Consider the following 26,282-nt stretch of genomic DNA (forward strand, 5'->3'; position numbering starts at 1 on the left):
GATTAAAGCAAAGGCGGTAGACATAGGGATGGAGGAACTAGGGCTCAGGATCTGGATGAGAGAATCAGAAGAGGGTCTTACTTAGGCCAAACAGTGCCTTACAAAGTATTTAGAAATTTAGAAATTAGAATTGGTCGTTTTGTATTTTAGGTATACCATGCATATGTCAATATACAATGAATAATTCTACAACACAAGTTGATACTAGAAGTATACTTGAGGAACGTACTACTATCTCGTACTGGATATGTTATACCTGACATTGTACCTGTTAATGATATGTTATACCTGACATTGTACCTGTTAATGATATGCTATACCTGACTGATGTTCCTATTCAGTGAGTTCAAAATGTATCATGATTACCTGTCTTTTTCTTCTTTTACTTCACCTTTTTGTGTTTTATATCCTAATATACCATAAGATTATTTGAAAATATATATATATTCTTTGAGATTTTCCAAATGGAATGACTTTTTTTCTAACAGAGCAAAATGTGTCTGTCTGGATTCACTTATATAGGTAGTCCAGGAATATCTACTCTCTTCCACTGATGATATTTTGACATACAGTAGCATTACTAAACCAAAGACTACAGCACTTCATGGAACCTCTGCAATGACAGTCGTATACAATGTATCAAAGTGCCTGAGGAAAGAAATACAAATCAGCCATTTTGTGCACAAACATTTCTTTATGGAAAAGGATAAAATGGATAGTTACAATTTTGAAAAACTGGCAGACACCAGGATGTGCGTATTTCCATGATGCTGTCAAAGCTCCTTCATGTGTCTTCAAAATGTCTATCTTCATGCACGTCCGCCCTCTTATCGCTTTCCAATATGGCTGTTACAGTTGCATTTACTTTCTTCTCCAATCTCAAGATGTCATGATATCTTTAAAAATAAGGGCTTAATACACATCACTTATTTTGCGCTCGGATCGTTTTTGTTGACATTTTGTGTTGATAGGACATTTCATGGTATTGGTGCTTTTTCGGTAATCTCTAGTGGCAGTCCAACCTATTGCTTGCTCTTACAAATCTCAACACAGGACATTAAAAAGTAAGGCAGCAAAATATCAGTAAGTTGAGTAGATTATTAGCATATAATTTTTCCTAGTATTAATTTTACTGTGGGCTGAACAGTGTCTTCCTCTTACCCAGGTGGAAAGGGAGCTTTTTTTTTTTTAAACGTTTGGTGAGTTACCTGTGATTCAGTAAGAATTAGAGGAATGTATAGTGGGGGTATGGCTCTCATCACAAAATGCCAAGAGTGTGGTTATTCGTTGAAAGCTTCAGAGTGGCACCTCTTTGGGCATAGCTTCTCCCTGGAGTCCTGCCAGCAGGTTGTTCGCAGCCAGAGCCGCCATGGCGTTCCTAGTTTCTACAGTAGCACTGGCAATGTGGGGAAGAATAACTGAAAAAACAAACAAAAAACAAAAGACTACTTGAGTCTTGGCCAGTGTTCAGTGCAGTTTACACACAGAGTGCAACCTTAAATGTTTATAAGAAGTGTTGCATTCAAATAGAAATTTAAGAAATATTAACACTAGTTTCATGGATGAATATTCTAAATAAATGAAGAAAGGTTGGCCATTTGTGCCTAAACAACATACTCTACTGTAAGTGATCACCATTACACTGTGCTATTTACACTGTCTGTATAAATAAACAGGAGCGGGGGCTTTCACTCTTAGGGGTCGTTTACTAACCTGTTCGTAAGGGCTCCGAATCCAAATTCAGGTTCGCTGAATCCAATACAGAGCCCTTGTTTCTGATCGAATCGTATACAGTTCAGAACAACCAATTACAATGCCCGGAAAACTTGCAGGCTGTCTGAATCAGTTTCAAAAGGCATTCGCACAGGTCGAGCATTTTGGAGCTGATTCGTACAGCTCTATAGACACAGCTTCCCAGTGAGCGATAACAATGACAGATTCGAACAGCCGTTCCGATTCGGTTTGCCCGAAATGAAACGGCTGTCGGAATCTGTCTTTGGGGGCCCATAGCAGGGCCCGTGGGGGGTATCCATGGGTCACCCCTTCCCAACCATGCACAGTGTGGAAGACACCATGGGCTTCCTGCCACAGGGTGCACGATTTTCCCCAGTCACCCCTTTATCAATGGGAGCCTATGTTCTCGTGTGGAACACAGGCTCCCATTGAAGTCAATGGGAGTCCGACTGAATCGTATCCAAAAGCATCAAAATTGGCCGCCATAAGTGTGGCAGGGTATGCTCAGATGTGAGTCCCTTGCTCACTTTGCCACTGGATTCAAGCAAGCCGGGCTAAAGACGGCTGTAATGCCAGAAACCGGTTCTCAGAAGCTTGTTTCCGGTCCAGGGAAGGCATGTCTTGGCAGTTCGGGCTGGACTGTTCCCATGAGGCACAGGGTCAGACTGATTTGCATATAGCCATGTCTGAACTGGGGTGGCAGAGTGGGCTAAAGAACGGTGATGGATTAAACCCAGATCTTTTGACTGAGTGTGAGTGTTTGATTGGTTCAGATGCTCCGTCCATTACCACCCCCTTTTGTACCACTTTTGGCCGCCATAAGTGTGGCAGGGTATGCTCAGATGTGAGTCCCTTGCTCACTTTGCCACTGGATTCAAGCAAGCTGGGCTGAAGACGGCTGTAATGCCAGAAACCGGTCCTCGGAAGCTTGTTTCCGGTCCAGGGAAGGCATGGCTTGGCAGTTCGGGCTGGACTGTTCCCATGAGGCACAGGGTCAGACTGATTTGCATATAGCCATGTCTGAACTGGGGTGGCAGAGTGGGCTATAGAACGGTGATGGATTAAACCCAGATCTTTTGACTGGGTGTGAGTGTTTGATTGGTTCAGATGCTCCGTCCATTACCACCCCCTTTTGTATCGTTCCTTCGGCTGTAAGCGCTGGGATGCCTCCAGATAGCCATGCCCTATATATAAAACCCTTCATTCATGCATGAACATGTAATTATTAACTTCAAGAAGCATTTAATAAACCTATATATATAAACACTTTAGTTCTCCATAAGCCTAATGTAAATATATAATTCACATTAGATATTTGATTACTTTTTAAGCTGAAAATGACTCTATTAGGAGGTATAATGCCCTAAACCCTGCTTCTCTGTTGCCGACACCGGAGGGAGATGGTGAGGGCTACTTTGACCATGCTTGCATTAGCGTTACCAAGTTATGCACAAAACCCAGGCCCGGCATACTGGATGTACCCCCTCCTGAATCTTATCATTCCCTTTTTGTTGATGGGTCTTGTCTGAGAAACCGACACAGCATTTAAAGAACCACTTATTCTGTATGCACATTAAGAGGGGTTGTGGAAGCATCCTAGCTGCGCCATGTGACATCTGCACAAGTAGCTTAATTGATTGCCCTAACCAGAGCTTGTTGTACATCAGAAGACTCACGAGTTACCATTTATACTAACAGTCAGTATGGGTTTGGGGTTGTGCATGATTTCGAGCAGTTGTGGTCACAGAGAAATATCATGACCTCCGCTGGTTCCGCCATTAGAAATGGACTTGCCGAAAGAGATTGCAGTGATGAACTGTGTTGCACACAAGTGTGGTAATGACTTTGTCACCAGAGAGAACCGCTATGTGGATGAAATTCCCCAGTATTGTGCTCTTGAATCCACTTTACACATGAAATACACATGAAATGCAGAAGGACAAACTTTCAAACATATTGTTTAACACTGTACATGCTTTCAATGATTTGACAGATTTGCAACATACTGCCCCAGAAGTTGAGAAGTCTGATTGGGAAAAGACAGAATGTGTGAGGGATGCTAGTGACATTTGGGTGTCCAGTGATAGGAAGCAAGTCCTCCTTGATTTGATGTTACCTGCTATGGTACGATATATGTATGGTCCAACACATGTATGAAGAGACTGAATGGTGTTCACTTTCAAAAGGTACTGGCACAATCCCCAGTTGTGATTGAAGGATGAGAGTTTGTGCCAACATTGTGCTACTTGTCGGAAACTAAATGTGGGCAAAAAGGTTGTAGTGACCGCGAGCAACATCGGAACGTCTGGTGGTCCATTCAACCGGCTACAGATCATTCCCCCGATGCAACCAATTGAAGCATAGCCTTGTCATTGTGTGTTTATTTTCCCACTCGGTCAGGGTATATCCCACCAGGAGATGTGACAGTCGACAGCCGCCAAACTATTGTTGCAGGAGTTGATACAGCGATTCGAAATAATAGTTTAACTTGAATTAGATCAAGGAACCCACTTTAAGAAATAGATAATGCAGTTGCTATGCATAGCACTAGGGATAGACTAGAGATTCCACAGCAGTTATAGAACTGAGGCATCATAGAGAGACTGAATGGAATGATCAAAGCTAAATTGGCCAAAACCTGTGCCTCTGCATCTCTCACATGGCCTGATTCACTTTCTTTTGTGTTGATGAGCATTCAAAATACCCCTTGAAAGAGAACATGATTATCTCCTCATGAGGTGTTGGTGGGAAGAGCCATGCAAATTTCTTCTGTTCCTGAAGCTGCTTCTGTGAGTATCACAGATTATCTAGTCCTCAAGTACTGCAGGGGATTGGCTTATGTGGTACAGTCTATCTCCCATTAGGTTGATTCTGCTACTCCAGCTGTCCGAGAGTCTCCAGGGCACGACCTGAACCCCAGTGGTTTGGTTCACATAAAGGAATGCGTCTACAAGTTGTGGTTGGAGGAGCGCTGGAGATTCTCGTATCAGGTGATCCTGGTCATCATCACTGCTATCAAGTGTGCTGCCCTGCAGAACTGAATACATGCCTCACATAACAAGAGGGTGAGACCAGAAGAGGAAGAAGCAGAGCCAACATTCACTAATTCCTTGAGTTACCCTAGTTTAGAGATTTCTGAGGAAGAAGAAGAAGACCATTCTGAGAGCTCACAGTCTCCTACTGTAGGGAATCAACAGGCCACAGGAGCGAGAACCAGGCAATAGTGTTGTCATCCCAGTGACAACTGCAATCCCGACCACTGGGTTGAAAATACATATTCACGGAGGCAGTGAAAACTCATAGAAAGCTGAATCAAACCTGCCCGAGTTAAAGCTACAGGAATCAGAGAAGAGGGTATGGTCAGAGAAGGTTCCACCTCCAGGAGTGACTTGACTTCATCAGAGCCAGGCATCACAAGCACCTCTAAGAATCGTGGTTTGACCAAGGAAGGCTAGCCAAACACTAAGACAAGCCGAAAGAGACTGTTGACAACTAGGGAAGACCAGAGAGGATAAGGGAATCAGTGAGTTAGATGAACTAGAACCTGCTGAATAATGCAACATTGTGGATGAGAGCAAAGACTTGACTACTTCCAAATGTCCCAAGAGAGAGAGAAAGGTCAATCAAAAGTACCCAGGTCTGGATTGAAAATACCTTATAAATATCAATATCAAACCTGATGACAGTCTGGCCGACATTGATGAACCTACCTGAGCCAGAACAATGAACATGGGGAACTCACACAAATCACTGACAAATGTTAAAAAGGACTATTAGAGAGCTAGTATAACGATGGATGTACGTTGTTACAACGCATGCTTTTACTACGCATGCCTTTACAACGCAGGATTAAAAACGCAAGTCGTTACAACGACTTGCGTTGGGGGGTGCTGGATAGTGAATAGTTTCATTTACTATTCCAACTCCAGTTCCCGTGGATAGTAAGGAAGGTGTTGGATAGTAAATTAAACTATTACATATCTTAGAGCGCCCCCCAGCGCAATTCGTTGTAATGACTTGCGTTGTAAATCCTGCGTTGTAAAGGCACTGCGTGGTAAAAGTTGCGCCGTAAAGGATGTTTCCCATAACGATCAGAGGACATTAGAGCCTTAGGCTTATCAGAATAAAAATCACAGTAGCTTTTGCGGTAGGTTAGTGACGATAGGGTAGAGATCAAAGAACTCAGTGCTTCATCCTGAGATCCCAATCTACGTCGTTGATCTGATTTAGGCTAACATGGCGCAGCAACACTGCCAATTCTTGCTTGTAGTCTTGGCAGTTGCCATTCCTGTTTCTTTGGTCGAATGGATGTTGGATGTTTATCTGTTGGGTGGCGATATATCTCATACCTCGATAAACACTAGGATTAAACTTGTTGTAAGTAAACCTGTGCATAAAAAGTTTCACACGTTCCACAGCATGAGTGTTTATAGTTATACAGTTTATTTCCAGATGATAGCTGAGTATGTGCAAGTTATGCATGTAGACTGCTAGGTCTGCTCCTACCTTCCAGCCATTGCGGCTGAAGGGGCAGCATGTTTTAATTTGCCTCTGTCCTACTCATTCTCCTGTTGTGTCTTTCTAAACCTATACTATCAGCAGAATTCTATTGAGCACTTTTATTCTGATTATGACAAGCCTTTAGAAGATATACCAATTGTCACTGATGCAAATATGTATTTGTGGGCTACTAAACATGTGTATTGTTCTTACAAGGCCTTTAAATCAAGGGATCAGAGTGAGCATATGAGGAAATTCTTTACTCCTATAACTAACATGAGCACTACAAATCAAAGCATACATGATGTAACCAGTAGAATCAGTAAAAATGAACGAGTCTTCGTAGATGAGTTCTGAAAGAGAGGACATGAATAGATGAAGAAAAGGGGGGAAATGTTAGTTAAGAACACATTAATGGACATGGTAAGGATATTTTAAAGCACCACCACCAAGGTTGAGCATTGACATTGCCATGAAAGGCTTCTTATGTACAATCAGGAAGCAAGAGGAATCAAAAGTGTTAAAATATTTGGGTTGAGCGAGTGTGAGCATAGTTACTTGGCCAAAAGCAAGACCTTTGCCTTATTAGAGGTGCGTATATAAAGCATCTATTATGTATGTGGTAGGCCAGCTTATTTCCAGTTACCACATAACTGAATAGGTAGTTGTTACACAGCTTTAGTTCTCCCCAGAATCTATCAAACTAATAAGCAATATATACCCCTTGCCCTCTATATTAAATGAAGTAAGCAAGACTTTAAGCAGATCCTTAGTGATATTTTTGGAGCATTTATATATTCTATAGGAGTTGCACTAAACAATGTTATGATTAGAAAGTTCTCAACCCTGGTAGATCGGCTTGCTATTGATACAGCAGGAGCGTTAACAGTCATTAAAAAAGAATTGCTTGCTATGAGATTTATGATTATGCAAAACTGTCTTGCTGTGCTTTTATCCCAAGGGTAGATAACTAGCTTGATAGTTACATTGCTAAAATTACAAACATTATGCGTGGACTAACTGAATTGGGAGAGTCGGGTTCATGAACTGTGGGTATAAGAAGCTGTCAGAAATTAGAGGAAGAAAAAGAAAGAGAGTTGATGTTAAGGTAGAAGAGCTGCAAAGCGATCGCTAAGACACCTTGAAGGACTTTCGCGAATCCACAGAAAAGAACCCAAAGTTGATTAATTCTGTATTGTAATAAAGATATAGATGTGATGATTTAGAAATCACCAGAGGGAGCTTGTGAATGTAATTTCCTATGAAATGCTTCTAAAATTGCTTAAAATCAAACTTTTCCTAGCATAGCTGAATATGTACTATCTTCCATCTTGAAATGACGCAGTACCACACAACACAATGTTTATTGTTGTTGTTATTTCTTGCGGTACAAAAGGGGGTGGTGATGGACGGAGCATCTGAACCAATCAAACACTAACACCCAGTCAACAGATCTGGGTTTAATCCATCACCGTTCTTTAGCCCACTCTGCCACCCTAGTTCAGACATGGCCATATGCAAATCAATCTGACCCTGTGCCTCATGGGAACAGTCCAGACCGAACTGCCAAGCCATGCCTTCCCTGGACCGGAAACAAGCTTCCGAGGACCGCTTTCTGGCATTTCAGCCGTCTTCAGCCAGGCTTGCTTGAATCCAGTGGCAAAGTGAGCATGGGACTCAACGTCTTGTTATTTCTTGGCTCTAACTAAAAAATTCTGAGCTTCACACTAAAAGATGGTGAGCAGTTCCACAGACTTTTTACCATGCTGTACCTAACCAAAAACATCCCAACTGCCTTAGACAATTGATTGTACAATGTATCAACAATATTGCTGGAATAAAACTGAGAGAATGACTGAATTCAATGTAATAGCATTGTGAGCGAATCCTCGAATGTGTTCTGTAATAATTGTTTTATCTTTTCTGTTTCTTATTGATGCATATCCTGAGAACCTTATACTTGTGTAGTAATGTATGATAACCTTTTGTTCAAAGTCCTATAAAAGGATATGCTTTCGCTCTGTAAACGGAGCTCCGATTTCCCATTCAAATCTATGCTGGGGAAAGCCAGCTTAAAATTTACAAGGCACTGGCTGAAACATGTAGACCACACTAGACGTTGGAGATCATAATCAGCACTCCAATCTACGTCTTCTTGCCTTTTTATCCGCTAACAGAGGCCCAGTTCATTAAAGATAAGTAACCCTCGGGTGCTGGGACCTCCTGTATAGCCTTTTAAAACTTCACTTCTCTCACCCTTTTCACTGCACACTCAGCAACACCAGCTCCGCAGTCACCTGGCGTTGAAGCACACCCGGGGTACATTCGGTGCCACTGTGGTGGGCCCGATGATGAAGCATGCCACCGACTAGGTCGGTGGGTGAGGGCTTTATAAGGAAGACAGTGCTTTTCCTTATCTGCTGTTATTGTTTTTTGACGTACCTACCTGAGTCTCCCATACCCTTCTTAAACTAGCTAGCCCTTATTGATATATGCATATATAATCCAGGGGATACGGTCTAGCCTATCTAGTCCTCTCTCTCTCATTGATCTAAGCGTGTAGTAGGACACACACCCTTCCTTCCTCATGTAGCTCAGTGTCACTGGGACTTCAAGGGGGGGGGGGGTGAATCCTGCTCAGCTACTAGGTCTTTCTGGCTTGTCTGAACCATGAAAAGCAGTTTAGCCGAGCTATGGAGAACCAGGGGTTGATTTCTGATAGCCTGCTTTCACAGCTCTTGCTGTGAATGATCAACAGTTGACATCCCTTGCCATGCGTTGCAGCTGTTAACACTTAAACATTCACAGCAAGAGCTGTGAACAAAGGCTTCAGAACTACGGGGAACTTCAACCCCCTTGGTCTCCGATGCCTTTGTTTTCTTAATAAGATGTTCAGCCCTCATGGGGTGAAATGTTCTAAAAGCTTTAGATCCCACTGTGACAGGGCTATACCGGCCATTAAAGGCCCAGTCCTTTGTTAAAGGACCTCACCTGTCGGTAACAGTGCGCTTTATAAATGATATAAATAAATAAAATAAATAAACAATGAATTTGGCCTTTAATGCCCAGTATAGCTCACCACAGCGGGTTATAAAGCTTTAGTACTATCTGATTTTTGCTTTGAAACTGTGGTTACTGGTGCCGACACCGGCACTTAACTGTCAACACTGGTGCTAGTAACAGCCTCTTACATATAGAGGTGTACATAACATGTACACTCTTCACAGAGCTCACTAGTCATCGACCAGGGTCCCAACAGTATTACATACCAATATGTGCTGTGCTATAACATCATTTTTGTCCACAATTAATTAAAAAAAGACAATCTGCCATAAGGTGATACTGTCTGGCAAATTTTTAAATGATCACAACAGTCAATTATTAATTCAATATACATTAAAAATTATTATTGTCTGCCGCTCAAGCAATTCTTATAGCTCTGGGGGGCTGGAATGGTCCGAACTGTCACACTTGTAGGAGAACGATGGTTATCAGTTGTGTTTTTACTATTACTGGCAGCAGCATGGCAGGGGCAATGTGTGGTGGAAGCTGCAGTGGCCTCCTGACAAGACCCTGGCACTTATGTTTTTTTACAAATTAAGCACTGATGAAGATCGCTCATCATGCTGATGGCTCGGAACAATTTGCCAATCTATTTGAGATCACAATCTGATTTTTTCAGGTTTAAGACACAACTGAAAACATACCTGTTTCATTTCAATATTTAATTTAGAAGATGGTCATATGCCTTACTGCCATTCTTGCTTCTCCTTCCCAATGCATTAAAGCCTCTGCAGCGCCGAAATGCCTCTTTTTCGAGGCGCTATACCATGCTCAAATATAAACATGGATCCATCTCCAGCACGGTGGCCAGGCTCCCCCTAAGCGCCTCTCGGCGCTGCTTTGCCTACAGAAAGAAAGCGACCCTGTCCCGGCAGAGAGCCCGAGGCCTCGGATATGATAACAGTGTAGCCCACCAAAGAGGCTTGCAGTGCAAAAATGACACTGGAAAGGCCTCTGATGTATGAGAAATGAGTTACACGTACAAGTTAATACAACTGTAAATTAAATCCAGAACCACCGAGAAACAAAAAACATGCTTGTTTCCTTAGAATGTTTATCTAAAAGGTAGAAACGGTTCCTCGACTTACTGCTAGCCGATGGGCTCAATTATTTAAAAGGGTTAGAAGACTACATATTAAACACGTTTTGAAAGGTTCTTGAAAGAATATCTTCAACAGCTTTAAGATAATATTCAAGACCAGGATGGATCTTGATTAGCAAGTATATCTCAAATGAACATTTCACACATTCCGAATGTTCCTTGCCAGGGGCAGCTCCTCCGTGAGAGGGGAGGAGTGTCATCCCGTCACCTAAATCACCCCCAAAAGTCCCAGAGATTAAAAATAAAATGGTAATAAAGGTAATTTATTACCATTTTATTTTTCACCTCCCCCTCCCAAACCGAGGGTCAGGACAGGGTGAGGCTTGCTGAGTCAACATCAGGGAGGAGGGTGGGCTGCCCGGGCACTTTTTAAAGTGCGCATGTCCCTTTGGCCGGCCCTCTTGCGACGACCAGCCAGACAAGCGCACTTTGAAAGCTCTGACTCAGATATTATAAGACAGCTGGGTTACAGCAAGTACAGGGCTCCAGTTTCCTTGGAGTGGCAAGAGAGGCCGCTCCCTCCAATCCTGTCGCTTCTCTCATGCTGGTAACAGGATGAGAGCGGGGCCAGGATTGCCCCCCCCCCCCCATAGCACTGAGAGACACTGGCAGGGACCCGGGGCCCGGGTCTCAATATGGGCAGATTTTCTCCTGCTCGTAGCCCAATCCTGGCGCAGTGGCGCTGTTAAGCCTGCGCCAGGATTGGCTGAGTAGACAGCAGGGTCAGGATCAGTGTGCCGCGCGTGGGTGTTTTCTGCTCTGTTCAGTATGGCCAATCACATACGGCTATATCAAGCCATGTTGAGGTGATTGGCCATTTCTGAAAGCTGCAGTGACGTGACCGCGCGTGGCGCACCAGTGCACACACTTTACAATAACAAGTGACTGGTGATAGTGAAATTGAAAGTCTTCTAGAAGCAGTGGCGGTGCGTCCATTGGGGGCGTTGGGGCGTTGCCCCACTAGCCATGGACGACCGCCGCTGGTGCCACAAGCATAATAAAAGTTTAAACACACATTTTTGTTTAAAATAAATCCGAGCACACTGACTCAGCGCTACCGGGCCGGGACGAGCCCGACAGAATCGGGCATTAGCTATGGAAGTGGGCCGTGGTGGGGGGCGGGGCTGCGGCAGAGAGTGAGTGACAGCGCACAGGCACTGGCAGGCAGCCAGAGAGCGTAGGCAGCTGCAGCGGGGTCGGGGTGACTACGCATGTGACAGCCAGGAGTGCTCATAAATGAGACTGGCCTGCGCATGCGTAGTACCTATTAGACCCCCCCCCGGGGGCCCGGGTCTCATTATGGGCAGATTTTCTCCTGCTCGTAGCCCAATCCTGGCGCAGTGGCGCTGTTAAGCCTGCGCCAGGATTGGCTGAGTAGACAGCAGGGTCAGGATCATGGTGCCGCGCGTGGGTGTTTTCTGCTCTGTTCAGTATGGCCAATCACATACGGCTATATCAAGCCATGTTGAGGTGATTGGCCATTTCTGAAAGCTGCAGTGACGTGACCGCGCGTGGCGCACCAGTGCACACACTTTACAACAACAAGTGACTGGTGATAGTGAAACTGAAAGTCTTCTAGAAGTTAATTAAGTCCAGACCAGACCAGTGCTGAGAGTCCAGTCGATCCATCTGGAGAGGAGAGCGCGTGACTGACTCGTCGTCGTATCGTATGGTAATGTAAGTAACGTTACTGACTGTTAATGCAGTTTTGAGTTTATTCTTTCTCGCACTGCAGTGCAGGCCCATTTAGTATTAGTAACCTTAGAGATAGATAGCGGGCCTATAGGTATTGAAGTATGAGTGAGACGTGGGCTATAATAATCCGACACTAGGCTAGGGCAGTGGAGTGTTTGGGTAACGTAACGTTGCCTTGGGCCGTGGTCCGTGGAATAGCAAGTTTGCCATGGTAATTGATCTGCAAGATGCGTGTGAGTGCCTACACGAGGGCACGCTTTCCCCCCCTGACGGCTTCTGCTGCCCAGGCCCTGAGCCCAATGACATCACATCAGAAGCAGGGCTTCTTTATAACTACTGAGTGTTTAACTTGCTCTTGGACTACCAAACCTAATGTAAGTGGCCTTTGATAATTCACACACCCGCTGGATTCGGATGGTGCGATGGCCCGGTGAAATCCGATATATGACGTCACTCTTGTCACCGAACAATAGCATAATCACATTTGTAATTTACCCAGATTTATTTCGAGGATAAAACCTCGGAAAAATTAAGGGAAAATGCCAAGTAATTACAGAGATGTGCGGATTTGGGGGAGAAAAGCACAAACGTTAACATATGTGCTATTCTTATGCAGAGGCATTAACTACAGCCTTTGACGCTTTGCCCTGGTGGTGGAGACTGAGACGATCACCAAACACTGGCCCACTAATGGATTCCCCCCACAGATCCGTCGGCCGGTGGCCGATTGCCCGCTTTGCCAATCCGAGGCTTACTGCTACTATGTCAGATTCTTAATTCTGCAGTGTTTAACTGTTGTCAGTCTGTATTCTTCTGGTACTGGGTGCAAATCTGTAAGCAGTGTAGTGTTATCATTATGTTTGTGGGCTGGATCACAAGGAAATACATGTGAACAACAAAAATTCTGAAATTGCATACATGCGTAAGTGTAACTTACTTACTGGATAGTTGACACTTCTTCCAAAGACTTTACTTAATCATCCCAGTAATAATGGGATGGAAAGGATCTGGTTTGAGTAAATTCTAGAGGTACAGAGCCTTTAATAACATTCCAAATGCAATTCACATACTGATTACAGTTCCTCTTTAATCAAATGAATACACTGATTGTTTGCCTTAATAACTCAGCATATGGGGTCTAAAATGCCGGAGTGCTTGTCATCCACCAAAGTGAGCTATTACAGAGAGACGCATAATATGGGGTACGTATTTGCCACTCTTGATAAATAACGATCCCCGGGTTGTCAGGTGAGATAAATATCAATAAATAACGCAGAATCGATAAATATAGATACACATTGCACGCCAAATAATCATAACGAGGGCTCGTGCCTAAAGACATTGCACGCCTGTCAACAAACACGTTTTTAATTAGTTTTAATTCTTTCTAAATATGAAAGCTAGCAACTGGGCGTTTTCTTACATTGTACATATCTATTACCTATGGGATTATCAGCACTTAATTTATATTAAAAAAAAATAATAATAATAATTCGTAGTTGCCAGGTGCTGTCGAATGCCAGGGTTTCTGAATACCAGGCATGCTAAGTTTAAATTCATACTTTCACCAGCCTGCATTTCCTTTCTCTTTATCTCTCTTGCATGTCCTTTTTCATCTGTGTTTTCTTCATTTTACACTGTTTTCTTATCGTTCTTGCCCTCCTCCTTTTTCCCTTTTTCGTTTTTCTCCGTTTAGCTCTCTGGCTCTGGGACAAATTCAGATGGTGAAAAAGAACTCTTGTTCTCAAAAAACGAATGCTGGTTGCTCTGTTTATTTTGAGAGTTGCACGACATACATCTCTGTGGTAGTGTACCATATTTTACAACCATCACAGGGCCTGCTTCTGCAGCAGCCTTCGAGCAGGGTGTTGCGGGCACTGCAGGAAATTGCTCGCCCACCGCGGCGAACACAGTAGGCCCATCACATCCCTCTCCCCGGTGCCACTGCTATTGATACTTTAGTTATGCCCATGAGTCATGACAATGAGAGGAGCACAAACAAAGCTGATATTCTCCGCTTGCGTTTGTGCCGAGTTGCAGTCATATTCAGTTTGGCCATTTATCCGCAGCAGCAGGCTTGTGGCTTACCGGCTAGAGCGGCCGACTTTGAAGGTGGAGGACGAGGCTCGAGTCTCACGCGAGAGACTCAGCATCTGTGAATCTGGGTAAATCACTTTACCTCCTGTGCCCCACCCCCCCCAAACAAATGAATGTTATGTATCCCTACTATAGCGCCTCTGATACCTTCGGGTCGAGGTCGCGCTATATAAAACTGCAACAAGAACAAAAGAAAATTCAGTGGTGAAAATGAGCCCTTTGGTGCGTGTGACTGACTTTCGGACTGGCAGAATTTTTCCGAGGCACAGGCCTGACGCTGAGTCTTGCCCCGAGAAATATGAGAAGGTCTGAGGTCCAGAATTCAGGGACACCAAGTGACATACTAGGAACTGTCGTAGCAGCGTGGGCATTTGAAGACCCCGAACCATGGCATGCACCCTCTCAAGGCTGAACTCCGCCCGCTGGAACACTGCCCTGTGCAGCCCAGTGGCCAGACATGGGGTGGTCGGGGGCAGTGTGGGGTGGGGTGGGGTGGGGTGGGATGGGGGGGGGGAGTTGTTACGTTGTGGTAAATAAATAAATAATACCCTATTTTTTGATGAATGAATGAATAACAGATAGCTCAATAAATAAGAGTCAAGATTCGAGGTAGTAGGAGTTTCTGCAGGTTTATTACAGCATAAGGACAGGATCAGGACAACCTGCATAGGAATAGGACAATAAGGCCTGGCAGGGAAAAAGAGGCCCGGCAGCTGCCGGGGCTGGGTCTGGGATGAGCGCGCTAACATTCAATAATAAAACACAGGCATATATACATAGCGCAAACACATAGCATTACATTGCAGTAGGCGTAACAGTGGGTGGAGTAGAAGGCGTGACGTGTAACAGTCGCGAAAGATAAGGGTGAAAAGAGGTGTAACTGGGAGTATACATAGACATGTGATGCGAACGTAACAGAATATGTCATGAATGGGCGGACACATAGGAGGGGGCTACCTAAGGAGCCGGGACCTCTAACCTAATGGTGCGCGAAAACTGGCAATGACGTGTTACTAGGAGAAGCTGGGGGCTACGAACTCTGTGCTAGGAGCAGAGACTAGAGTCTGGAGGGTCGGAGCGACATGTACCTAAATCCTATCTGGTATCTAACGTTTAGGGAACATGTTGATATGAACTAGAAGTCATGAGGGGAGAGGCTAACTTGACTCTAAGACTGGACCATGCATTATTCTACATGTAGTGCGTGATGAAGAATACTAAATGACCATTAAATACAGTATTTTTCCAACGTGGAGACGAGAAGGCTAGACAATGACGGAAACTATTGATGCAGTTCAGTAGCTTAGGAATGCAGAGGAGGAGGACTGAACTGATAGCAGGAACTATAACATACTTTTGGCAGACTCAGAGGCAGGGCCGGGGTGCACCGGGCACTGCGAGGCAGGAAGTAAGTGAAGGGTCGAGGATACAGGTGGGGGCTGTATCGCTCCTCAGCGAGGCTTTCAGGAGACAGGAGCTGAATCTGTGGTCCGGGCCCTTTTGAGGCCTGGAAACGGGGACTTTATAATGGAATAACGTGCACACTGAGAAACGTGGCAACATTACTTACATAGGCCTGATATTCGTAGTATTCACGAGGACTGGACAATAGCACACTAGAGGTGGACACAACTGTAATTGCGTCTTTAATCAGAAATGGGGAATAACATATGCATATTAGTCATGCACACATAACATATGATGGGTGAGGCGTAGGGACACAGAACATGGCAAAATTTACTTTTCCACATTCCCTCCTTGTCACTACGTTTCCATCAGGAAACATCAATATTCATGATACCATCTATCATTTCATACAGTACCATTTGCTCGTCTCGAATTGTCTTGGAACGGGATTTAGAACGGGGCTTGGGACTGGGAATACAAGAGGTAGCACACATGCTGCAAATCGCAGGGCCACATTGTATACAGAGACAGCAGCTGAATATGATCGCTACTGAAATACCTAGAAAGGACAGGACTTTCCATCCCCATGCGGAAATTATATTCCAGAACCAACCGGACCATGTCCAGGTGCCTGGATCTTGGTGTATCAGATGGGCAATTTTATGGAGTCTGGTTATAGCTGAGTAAACAGACGGCGCGTTATTTGGAATGAAAATGCAGCAACTAGATCCGATGACTCTACAGGCCCCGCCCCTATCGGCCAGTATGACGTCAAGGACGAGACGATTCTGTAAAACGACAAATCTCATAGCAGATTGCTCTTCGGTTAAGTTACCTAGAGCAGAGGCAGTCTCATTTACTACAGCTTCGAGGGTTCTTGTTAACCTACGGATTAGTTTACTATTCTGGACAGGTCCTATAAAAAAAAAGAAACCTCTATTGAAATCTGTATACTGTTCTAGAGCAGTTTCAGTATAATCGACAATTGGGGACTCCCTTCTATGTCTAATGTGTACTAAGAAAGAATTCCTATGATAATCAGGTGGGGCTAGAAAAACAGGTGGCAGTAGGAAGGCAATGTAACAGGTTCCCTCCCAATCGAGGGGCAGACGGACATATGCAGTTTGACCACAAATAAAATAAGAATGACGTGAAGCTTTGAAAATAGATTTCCTACTGTCACTATACTGGATAACAGTAGTACATTCACTATGACCTATATGTACAGAACCATAACTACGGACACATAATTCGCCTTTGACTGGTAGTACTGAAATAACAGGTAAGTCTGGAGTAGTATCAGACTGAACATTCAGAACCATGAAATTCGACGAATAATTTCCTATATTATATACTTCATTTTCTAGATCTAATCCTGTCCTGTGGGGGAAACCCTTGTCTGGGAAACATGTACTGTTAAGAAAAGACATATCTGTTGAGGATGACATTAACGTGGACCATGCTCCACACGAACCATTGTGTGAGAATGGATAAGGAAACAGTGGCAGAACTCCCTTCGGTGTCTGGAAAGGGGGGAGTCGACCACACACCCAACAATTAGTGGCATTGCTGGTCTGGTGTGAATAATGTAACATACGGATAAATGTGTTATTACGCATGGCGAGGCGGTATGAATATTCGTGAGGAGGCAGATCACTAAACGTGTGCTCTACTGTAGCATGAGCAGACATATTTACATGAGGAACTGAAAAACACAGATAGAAAGCATAGCTGGTGCAGGAAATCATTATGCTGAGAAACAATATGAAACTTAGTAAAACGATACATTGTAGTGAACTTCGACTGACTCTCTCACTATGGGGGTCTATTTTATACATGTCAGAAACAATTTAACCGTTTCACCTAGGGGAGGACTTATACAATCAAACTGGCTGACTTACTAGACCTGAGCTTTTGCTTATACTCCTGTTGCGGAGTTTTCTCTAACAAGGGAGGGGTTGTAACAAAGTCTGGTGCGGGACAGTCCTTTAAAACAATGTTCTGGCAATCCTTGGAATCCTGGGAAATGTTCTTGGCAATGTCTCTGAAGACTGGCGTTGGTCCCTTGAAAAGTTTTACATGAGAAAGGTGGACCCACCCCTTCCTGCCTTCTAACTTGACGGCAGTTCGGGTGGTCAAGAGGACTTGACGTGGCTCCTTCCAACGTGGTTCCAGCGGACTTGATCTGTCAAAATTGCGGACCATCACCAAGGATCCTGGAACGATCTCGTGCGGTGCCACCTCGGTATTGTCTGGAAATGCGGCGGCAACCTGTGAACGACATGAGTTGAGGGCAGACATCAAGGAAGCTAGGTAATCTGTCAGCATATTACATGAAACATCGGTAATACTTCGGGGTCTAGGAGTACCCCACATGTTAGGGGGGCGGCCGAATACGACCTCATACGGGGACAGACCTGATCTGGAATGTGCGACCATACGCATGTAAAACAGAGCGACTGGCAAAGCTACTAACCAGTCCACACCCTTGTCTTTACAGATTTTTGCAATACGGATTTTCAGAGTCTGATTATGTCTCTCGACTAGTCCAGCTGCTTCTGGATGGCGTACGCAATGGAACTTCCACTGGTACCCTAACAACAGGGAAACATGTTTCATGAGTTCGGATGAGAATGGCTGACCGTTATCAGAATATACGACTCTAGGGAGTCCATATCTAGGGAAGAATTCACGAACCAACTGCTTGGCAGTGGTCGCGGCTGTGTAATCTGAGACTGGATATGCTTCTGTCCATCTGGACAAAGCGCATACAACTACAAGGACATACTTGAAACCTCGACATCGCTCCATCTGAATATAATCCATCTGGAGGACCTCAAAAGGGTGGTCAGGGGGCTGGAAACCACCTTGTTCCACCGGGACACTTTTACCTGGATTAAACTGACAACATATCATACAGGTACGGACTTTCTGCTTGGCTGCAGCTCGTAAATGTTTGTTGAACCAAATGTTCTGGATACTGTCTAACATAGCTTTTTCTCCTAAATGTGCTGGACTATGTGCGGTATTGATAATGACTTGAACCATAGAATCGGGGAGAAACCATGTGGCTCTACCCTTCGTTAACCATCCTTGATCTGTCTGGACCCCTCCTTGTACAGACCATTTCTTGATTTCATCGGGAGTAGCATGTGACTGGATATCTATGACATCTCGAGTAGGGTCCTTAACTGTCATGCATGTAATCGGATCTGGAATATGTGTCTGATTAACTGGAATGTCTGGAGTCTGTGCTGTAAGCTTGGCTGTGCGGTCTGCTAGATCATTACCTTGGGAAATAATGTCAGTAACTTTCGTATGTGCTTTGCACTTCATGATAGCAATAGATGTCGGTAAATGTATGGCATCTAACAGGGCTTGAATAAGGAGACCATGCTGAATCTTGGTTCCATGAGAAGTCATAAAACCTCTCTCCTGCCAGAGCACTCCGAAGTCGTGTACAACTCCGAATGCGTAACGTGAATCTGTGTAAATATTAACCTTCAGGTTCTTGGCGTGTATACAGGCTTGTGTCAGAGCGACTAGCTCTGCTGCTTGAGCGGACAGAGTATCAATACGGTGTGTTTCAATAACTTCAGTGTCAGTAGTCACTGCATACGCGGCGACTAGTTCTCCTGTACTAGTTCTCATACATGAACCATCCACATAAAGTGTCAGGTCTGGATCTAGTAACGGAATGTCTGTCAGGTCTTGTCTTGGCTTTGTCGTAATGTTAACTACTTCCACACAATCATGTGTGTCTGGATTTGAATTAACTGATGGTAACAGTGTAGCAGGATTCAGAACGTTGCAGCGTCTAATTTCTATGTGTGGCTGGAACAGTGTCAATTCATAACCTGTTAAACGTGCAATTGTCAAGTGCTGAGTTTGTGTTCGGTTTAAAAGAACTTCTACTGAATGCGGAACTTGTACTGTCAGGGAATGTCCTAAAACTATGGAATCACTTTGTCTGATAGCTAGTGCTGTGGCTGCAACTGACTTGAGGCACGCAGGCAACGCCTGGGCGACTGGATCTAATGTGCTCGAAAAATAAGCACAGGGCTTATATTGACCTGCTTGATCTTGTGTGAGAACAGATAATGCTGTACCTTCGCGTTCTGTAACGAAAAGTGTAAAAGGCTTACTGTAGTTCGGTGTAGCCAGAACTGGAGCTTGACATAGGGCTTTCTTTAACTCGTTAAAACTAAGTGTATGGTCAGATGTCCAAGGGAGGACAGTCGATACGGCTGCCTCCTGTGTCGTTAACTGTATCAGTGGCTTGGCTAAGAATGCATACTGGGGAATCCATTGTCTACAATAAGAAGTAAGGCCGATAAAGGCACGTACCTCCTTCTGAGTTCTGGGCTGGGGAAGACTCGCTATTAACTGGATACGGTCGGGTGTCAACTGCCTACCCCTCTTGGACAGCAAGTGTCCTAAGTATACCACTTGCTGGACACAGAATTGAAGCTTTGAAGGTGACACCTTGTGCCCCATCTCGGCTAGAAAATACAGAACTGTAAGTGATGCTCGCTCGCAGTCACGTTCAGAACGGGCTGTGATCAGTAGATCATCGACATACTGGAGCAGGGCAGTGTCAGTTGGCATGTGAATGTTGTCTAGTTGTCTCTTGAGTGCTTGACTGTAAATACTAGGGCTTTCTGTGAAACCTTGAGGAGCGCGTGTAAACATATAGCTCCTTCCATTTAAACAAAAACCGAAAAGAAACTGGCTGTCTGGATGAATTGGAACACTAAAAAATGCATTCTTGAGGTCAATAACAGTGAAAAACATGGCTTCGGAATCAATGGCTGTTAACAGGGAAGAAATGTCTGGGACAACTGGGTACTGAGGAATAATACATTTATTAAGTTCTCGTAAATCAATCACTAATCGATATACTGGCGGTGCATTTGGATCAGTACGTTTCATGACTGGAATGATCGGAGAATTGCATACATTGGAGTCAGTTTCTACAACTACTCCCTGAGCCATGAGCTCGTCAATAATTTTGGATAAGGCTGCTACAGCCTCAGGTGGCAATCTGTACTGTCTGATTCGGGGTAACACTACATCTGGCTTGAGAGTCACACGATAGGGTGTGATTTGCATGTAACCTACATCAGTTGGACCTTGCGCCCATAAATGCTGCGGAACATTAGACAATCTTGAATCAAAATCTCGTAATACATAGTGACCCTTAAAGTCACGTAGGAACAGACGTATTCCCTCTGGGGAACAGCAAATAACTGCACCTAACTCTTTCAATGTCTTAATACCTAATAGATTTTCTGGACATGACTTAGTAAGCAACAGATCAGTAGTACGGGACAATGGACCTACTTCTAGAGTAACTGGCTGAGATATTTCATTAACTATGGGTTTTCCTGAAAATCCAAGGGAAACATTTCTTGAGCCTGAGAGCGGAGCCCCTGGAACTTCGGCATGACTAATTGTGGTCCTACTTGCCCCTGTATCGATCAAAAATTTTCTGTCTTTCCCTAATACTTGACTATGAACATAGGGACCTTCTTGGTCTACAGGTATCTCGATGAGAGGCAAGCCTACCTCCCTCTCTAGGCTGTTTCATGAATATGACTGGTACTCTGGATACTCGGACTGTGCATACTGGTACATCTGTGAAGTAACGTGCTGTGTTGCAGCAATAGGCTGCGGTACTGTAACTGTCTGTTGTGCATTCTGTGACTGAGGAGTCTGTGAAACTTGTTCTTGTCTCGGCGGACGTGGTCTTTCTTTAGTCTTACCAGTAGCTATATTGTGTTTCAGAACTGCACACTCGTTTATAAAATGACCTGGCTGTTTACAATAATTGCAGTTCCCTTTAACGGGAGCTGCAGGATGACTGGCTTGATTCGGACCCCTCTTCTGACTGTCTTGAGGAACAGATTGTGCAACTAGCACTTTCATTTTCGTGTCTTTCATACGTTTTCTTTCGTGTTCTTGCTCTTCCCTGATTCTATTCTGGTGATACTGGAGCATCTGGAGCATCTGGGACGGAGTATTTGCTTGCCAGGTGCTTTCGACTTTCAAAACTCGGTTTTTAATTTGTGGACTTGAATTCTCGACTAATTTGGTAACGAAAAGGTGAGGGTATGACTCACTACTTGTCTTGAGACCACTATTAATACTAAAACATTTCTCGAATCTAGAATAAAAATCACTAGTGTCTTCATCTTGTTTCTGTTTACAGGCTGAGATTGCATCCCAGTCTTCTTTTCTGGTTATCAATAATCTGGGTAAAACTTGAATCAATAATTCTGGTAATTCTTTACATTTATCTCCAAGACCGGTACCTGGTACTCGTGCCTTGTCTTCAGCTTCTAGAGCTGCCCAATCGATCTTTTTCTCTCCCACCTCCCATTCTTTTTCTTTTAATTTTTCATACACCCCTGCGGGTAACAGGACCTTTAACATTTTAATGACATCTGGGTAAGTGTATTCTCCCATACGGAGCATGTCTTTTAATTCTCTATGGAACCCTGCTGGATCTTTGTCATGACAGGGAATTAATTTCTTCATCTCGAGGAGTTCCATCTTTGAAATCGGAGTGTATACAAACACTCGTTGCATATCGCCACCCGCCCCTTGGACTGGGTGGACTTCTCGTAACGGATTCTGTCTGTCTATGTAAAATGGTTTACTTTCTGGGGGTGAGACATGAACAAAATGCGGGTTCAAAAACGTTCTATATTTGTGGCGCTGTTCTAGAATGACACTAATTAAATCGGTACCTAGACCTCTCCATCTATACTGGAGTAACTCGTTCAGGATATCGTGTAACGGGCCTGGATCAGAATGTTGACCCTCATACAGAGTAATGAGGTGCTGGATCATATACATACCCACCAGTCGTTGCTCGGCTGGGGGCAGTTTCAGAAACATTTGTGCCACTATTTCGTCTGGAAAAGTGGTAGAATCAGTAATCCATCGGACTGCTGATCGGGTTAGTTCTTGTTCATGCATGGTACTTAATTCGCTATAACCGACTCGTGATTTCAGAATGTGATCGGTAGCTTGAAATACTTGTTCTAGAGAGCGAGGCTCTCGTTCTGGTGCTGGATGATGAAAATTAGACTTGGGTTCTAGACGTAAATGGCGATCTGGAAATCTGGATTTTCCTACATACGCTATTCTGGCGGAATTCTCGTCTTCCTCTTCAGGATCAGAGGTACTTTCTTTCTCGCTTACTTGTGCTGCTTTACGCTGTTCGTGTAACCTTATTATTTCTTTACGAATTTTCTTGTACATACTTTCCATGGCACTAATGGTCTTGTGTTTACCCTCGGCTATATTATCACTCCACCTTGTCAGGATTCTCATTTCGGTGGGATCTTTAAACGGATAATCTTGTTCTCTTATTAGACAATTGATCAGGAACTTTAATATCATGAGCTGAATCTCGGCTTTCCTTTGAGACATAATCTCGCCAATACTTTCTGGATCATCCCCTGTACGGATGAAACGATATATTCTGTCTAGATCTTCTTTCATATTTGGCAAGGTGACTAGATACTCGGTCACCCTTCTTACACGTACGGAATATAAAACCATATTATATTCGCCTGGAACTGGATCATAAACACATTCGTTAAGGGCTTGCCTGATTTCTGTAACAGACTTATTACTTTTAGGAGTACGCTGTGATGCTTGAGCATGTAATTCGAGTGCTGATAAACGCTTGTGTGGCGGCGGGGTCTGAGGAGGACCTCCTCCTGCGGCCCCTAGACTAGAATCGTCGACTGACATTCTTCGTGCTTGCAGAGTCGGTAATTGTAACGTGGGCTGAACTTGTACGGCGGGCTGACCCGGGGGTACCGTAACAGGTACTCCGGTGTTTGGAGGAACAGGAAGTGCCTGATTTACAGGGACAGGCGGAACGCGAACAGGATTTGCATATTCGGGGACTGTGTCGTCCAAATAGGACGAAATAAAAATATCAGCTGCGGTCGGTTTGTGACGTAGCTTGGTCGGAACTAATGGTGGCGGGAAATTACTGGATGCCTCTGGGGTCGCTTTTGGCAAGCCCTCGGCAAGAAGAGGATACATACCCTTAATAAGGGCATGCCTCTGTCTGTCTGACTGTTCGGCTTTGACTTGTTCACCTATCTCGATTAATTCTCTTTCTTGGGCTCGTTCTTGGGATTCTCTACTTAACTCTGACTTTCTGACTTCCTTTTCCGTTCTTCTATGCGCTTCCTTACGCCATAACTCGATGGCATCTTTCTGTGACTGTCTGGCTTTCTTTTTCCATAATGCTTCTTCTACTCGCATGATACATTCGGCATCCCATGTACCCGATACGGGCCATCTATACTTTTCTTCTAACTGTTTGGTATACTCTACCCATAAATCTAGATACAATATGGCGCTTATGCCATGTTTCTGATACATAAAGTGACCTGGACTGTCCCTAGGCGGAACAGGAACTGCTGCTTCTAACAGACCCTTTCTAGTTTTTAACTGACGTAACTTGGAAAAGAGCGGCATTCTAAACTTGAATCGGAACACAATACAATACACGAAAAAACAATAACAATTAGGAAAACAATTCAGGCATACCACGACATTGGAAATACATTGAACAATATTATAAATAACAGTTCGAACAGAATACTACCTGAAAATACTGAAAACAGAAACAGAACAGAATTCTCGAGAACGGAACAGACTAGAGTTACTGGATGCACTGCTGTAACAGTACGGAACATACCGGTCCCATAAAGGAACACATCAAGACCCGTATCCACCTAGGTGAACACTTCGTTTGTGAGCTTGGGTACCACCAACCCACGGACCAGGAGTCAATTTAGACTGACCCTGTCTAGACACTACCCCAGCAATGGTACTCACCGGGCAGCACGGAACGGAAGGCCTCGGACGGGACTGGACTACGACGACGAACTTCGGGCTTCGGACTTCAATTACGGGTGGACCTCCGGATACCTCGGACCTTGGACTCTCGGCTTGGGCTCTGGTCGGGACTCGCCGCGTTCCTCCACCGTCTCGTTCGGATGCTGGACCGCCTCCTCCGTCTCCTCCGTGGGCCTGAGGGATACTTGAAGCAGAAATATCTGCACTTGGCCAATATGGTTCCGTCACGACTGCAGAGGGTCAGGGGGTCGGCGTGGCTTCACCGACGCGTGGGGAAAGGGCAAGTCCCTATTCGGGCGCCATTATGTGGTAAATAAATAAATAATACCCTATTTTTTGATGAATGAATGAATAACAGATAGCTCAATAAATAAGAGTCAAGATTCGAGGTAGTAGGAGTTTCTGCAGGTTTATTACAGCATAAGGACAGGATCAGGACAACCTGCATAGGAATAGGACAATAAGGCCTGGCAGGGAAAAAGAGGCCCGGCAGCTGCCGGGGCTGGGTCTGGGATGAGCGCGCTAACATTCAATAATAAAACACAGGCATATATACATAGCGCAAACACATAGCATTACATTGCAGTAGGCGTAACAGTGGGTGGAGTAGAAGGCGTGACGTGTAACAGTCGCGAAAGATAAGGGTGAAAAGAGGTGTAACTGGGAGTATACATAGACATGTGATGCGAACGTAACAGAATATGTCATGAATGGGCGGACACATAGGAGGGGGCTACCTAAGGAGCCGGGACCTCTAACCTAATGGTGCGCGAAAACTGGCAATGACGTGTTACTAGGAGAAGCTGGGGGCTACGAACTCTGTGCTAGGAGCAGAGACTAGAGTCTGGAGGGTCGGAGCGACATGTACCTAAATCCTATCTGGTATCTAACGTTTAGGGAACATGTTGATATGAACTAGAAGTCATGAGGGGAGAGGCTAACTTGACTCTAAGACTGGACCATGCATTATTCTACATGTAGTGCGTGATGAAGAATACTAAATGACCATTAAATACAGTATTTTTCCAACGTGGAGACGAGAAGGCTAGACAATGACGGAAACTATTGATGCAGTTCAGTAGCTTAGGAATGCAGAGGAGGAGGACTGAACTGATAGCAGGAACTATAACATACTTTTGGCAGACTCAGAGGCAGGGCCGGGGTGCACCGGGCACTGCGAGGCAGGAAGTAAGTGAAGGGTCGAGGATACAGGTGGGGGCTGTATCGCTCCTCAGCGAGGCTTTCAGGAGACAGGAGCTGAATCTGTGGTCCGGGCCCTTTTGAGGCCTGGAAACGGGGACTTTATAATGGAATAACGTGCACACTGAGAAACGTGGCAACATTACTTACATAGGCCTGATATTCGTAGTATTCACGAGGACTGGACAATAGCACACTAGAGGTGGACACAACTGTAATTGCGTCTTTAATCAGAAATGGGGAATAACATATGCATATTAGTCATGCACACATAACATATGATGGGTGAGGCGTAGGGACACAGAACATGGCAAAATTTACTTTTCCACAACGTCTCAATATGTAATCATACACGTTAACCGGGAATGTGAGCACTCTTGGGTTGCCATGGGAAGGTGATAGTAGTTGAATGCTGAATATTGTTTAACTTTAGTAACTCTTATTCTGAAAGTGGGGCGGGCCCTTGGCAGAATTGGCTAGTTAGATGTGACCTGGCTCCACATTTCATTCTTGTGAGGTTTATAACATAAATATAATTTGGGTAAGACATATTAAAGTGCATGGAGGGTTGCTGTGTGGGTTAATGAATGTG

General features: G+C 44.4%; 1 protein-coding gene across 1 annotated transcript in view; it reads right to left on the bottom strand.

The window, feature by feature from the left end:
- Positions 1 to 674: 674 nt before the first annotated feature.
- The window catches only part of LOC144818783 (glyoxylate reductase/hydroxypyruvate reductase-like), a 228,384-nt gene continuing 202,776 nt past the window's right edge, over positions 675 to 26,282 (bottom strand). The window contains exon 9 of the mRNA XM_078676526.1: positions 675 to 1,418. Coding sequence (XP_078532652.1) covers positions 1,297 to 1,418 — 122 coding nt within the window. The 3' untranslated portion in view covers positions 675 to 1,296. The remainder of the gene's footprint in view (positions 1,419 to 26,282) is intronic.

Source organism: Lissotriton helveticus, chromosome 2_1, assembly GCF_964261635.1.
Source record: "Lissotriton helveticus chromosome 2_1, aLisHel1.1, whole genome shotgun sequence".
NCBI classification, from domain to species: Eukaryota; Metazoa; Chordata; class Amphibia; order Caudata; family Salamandridae; genus Lissotriton; species Lissotriton helveticus.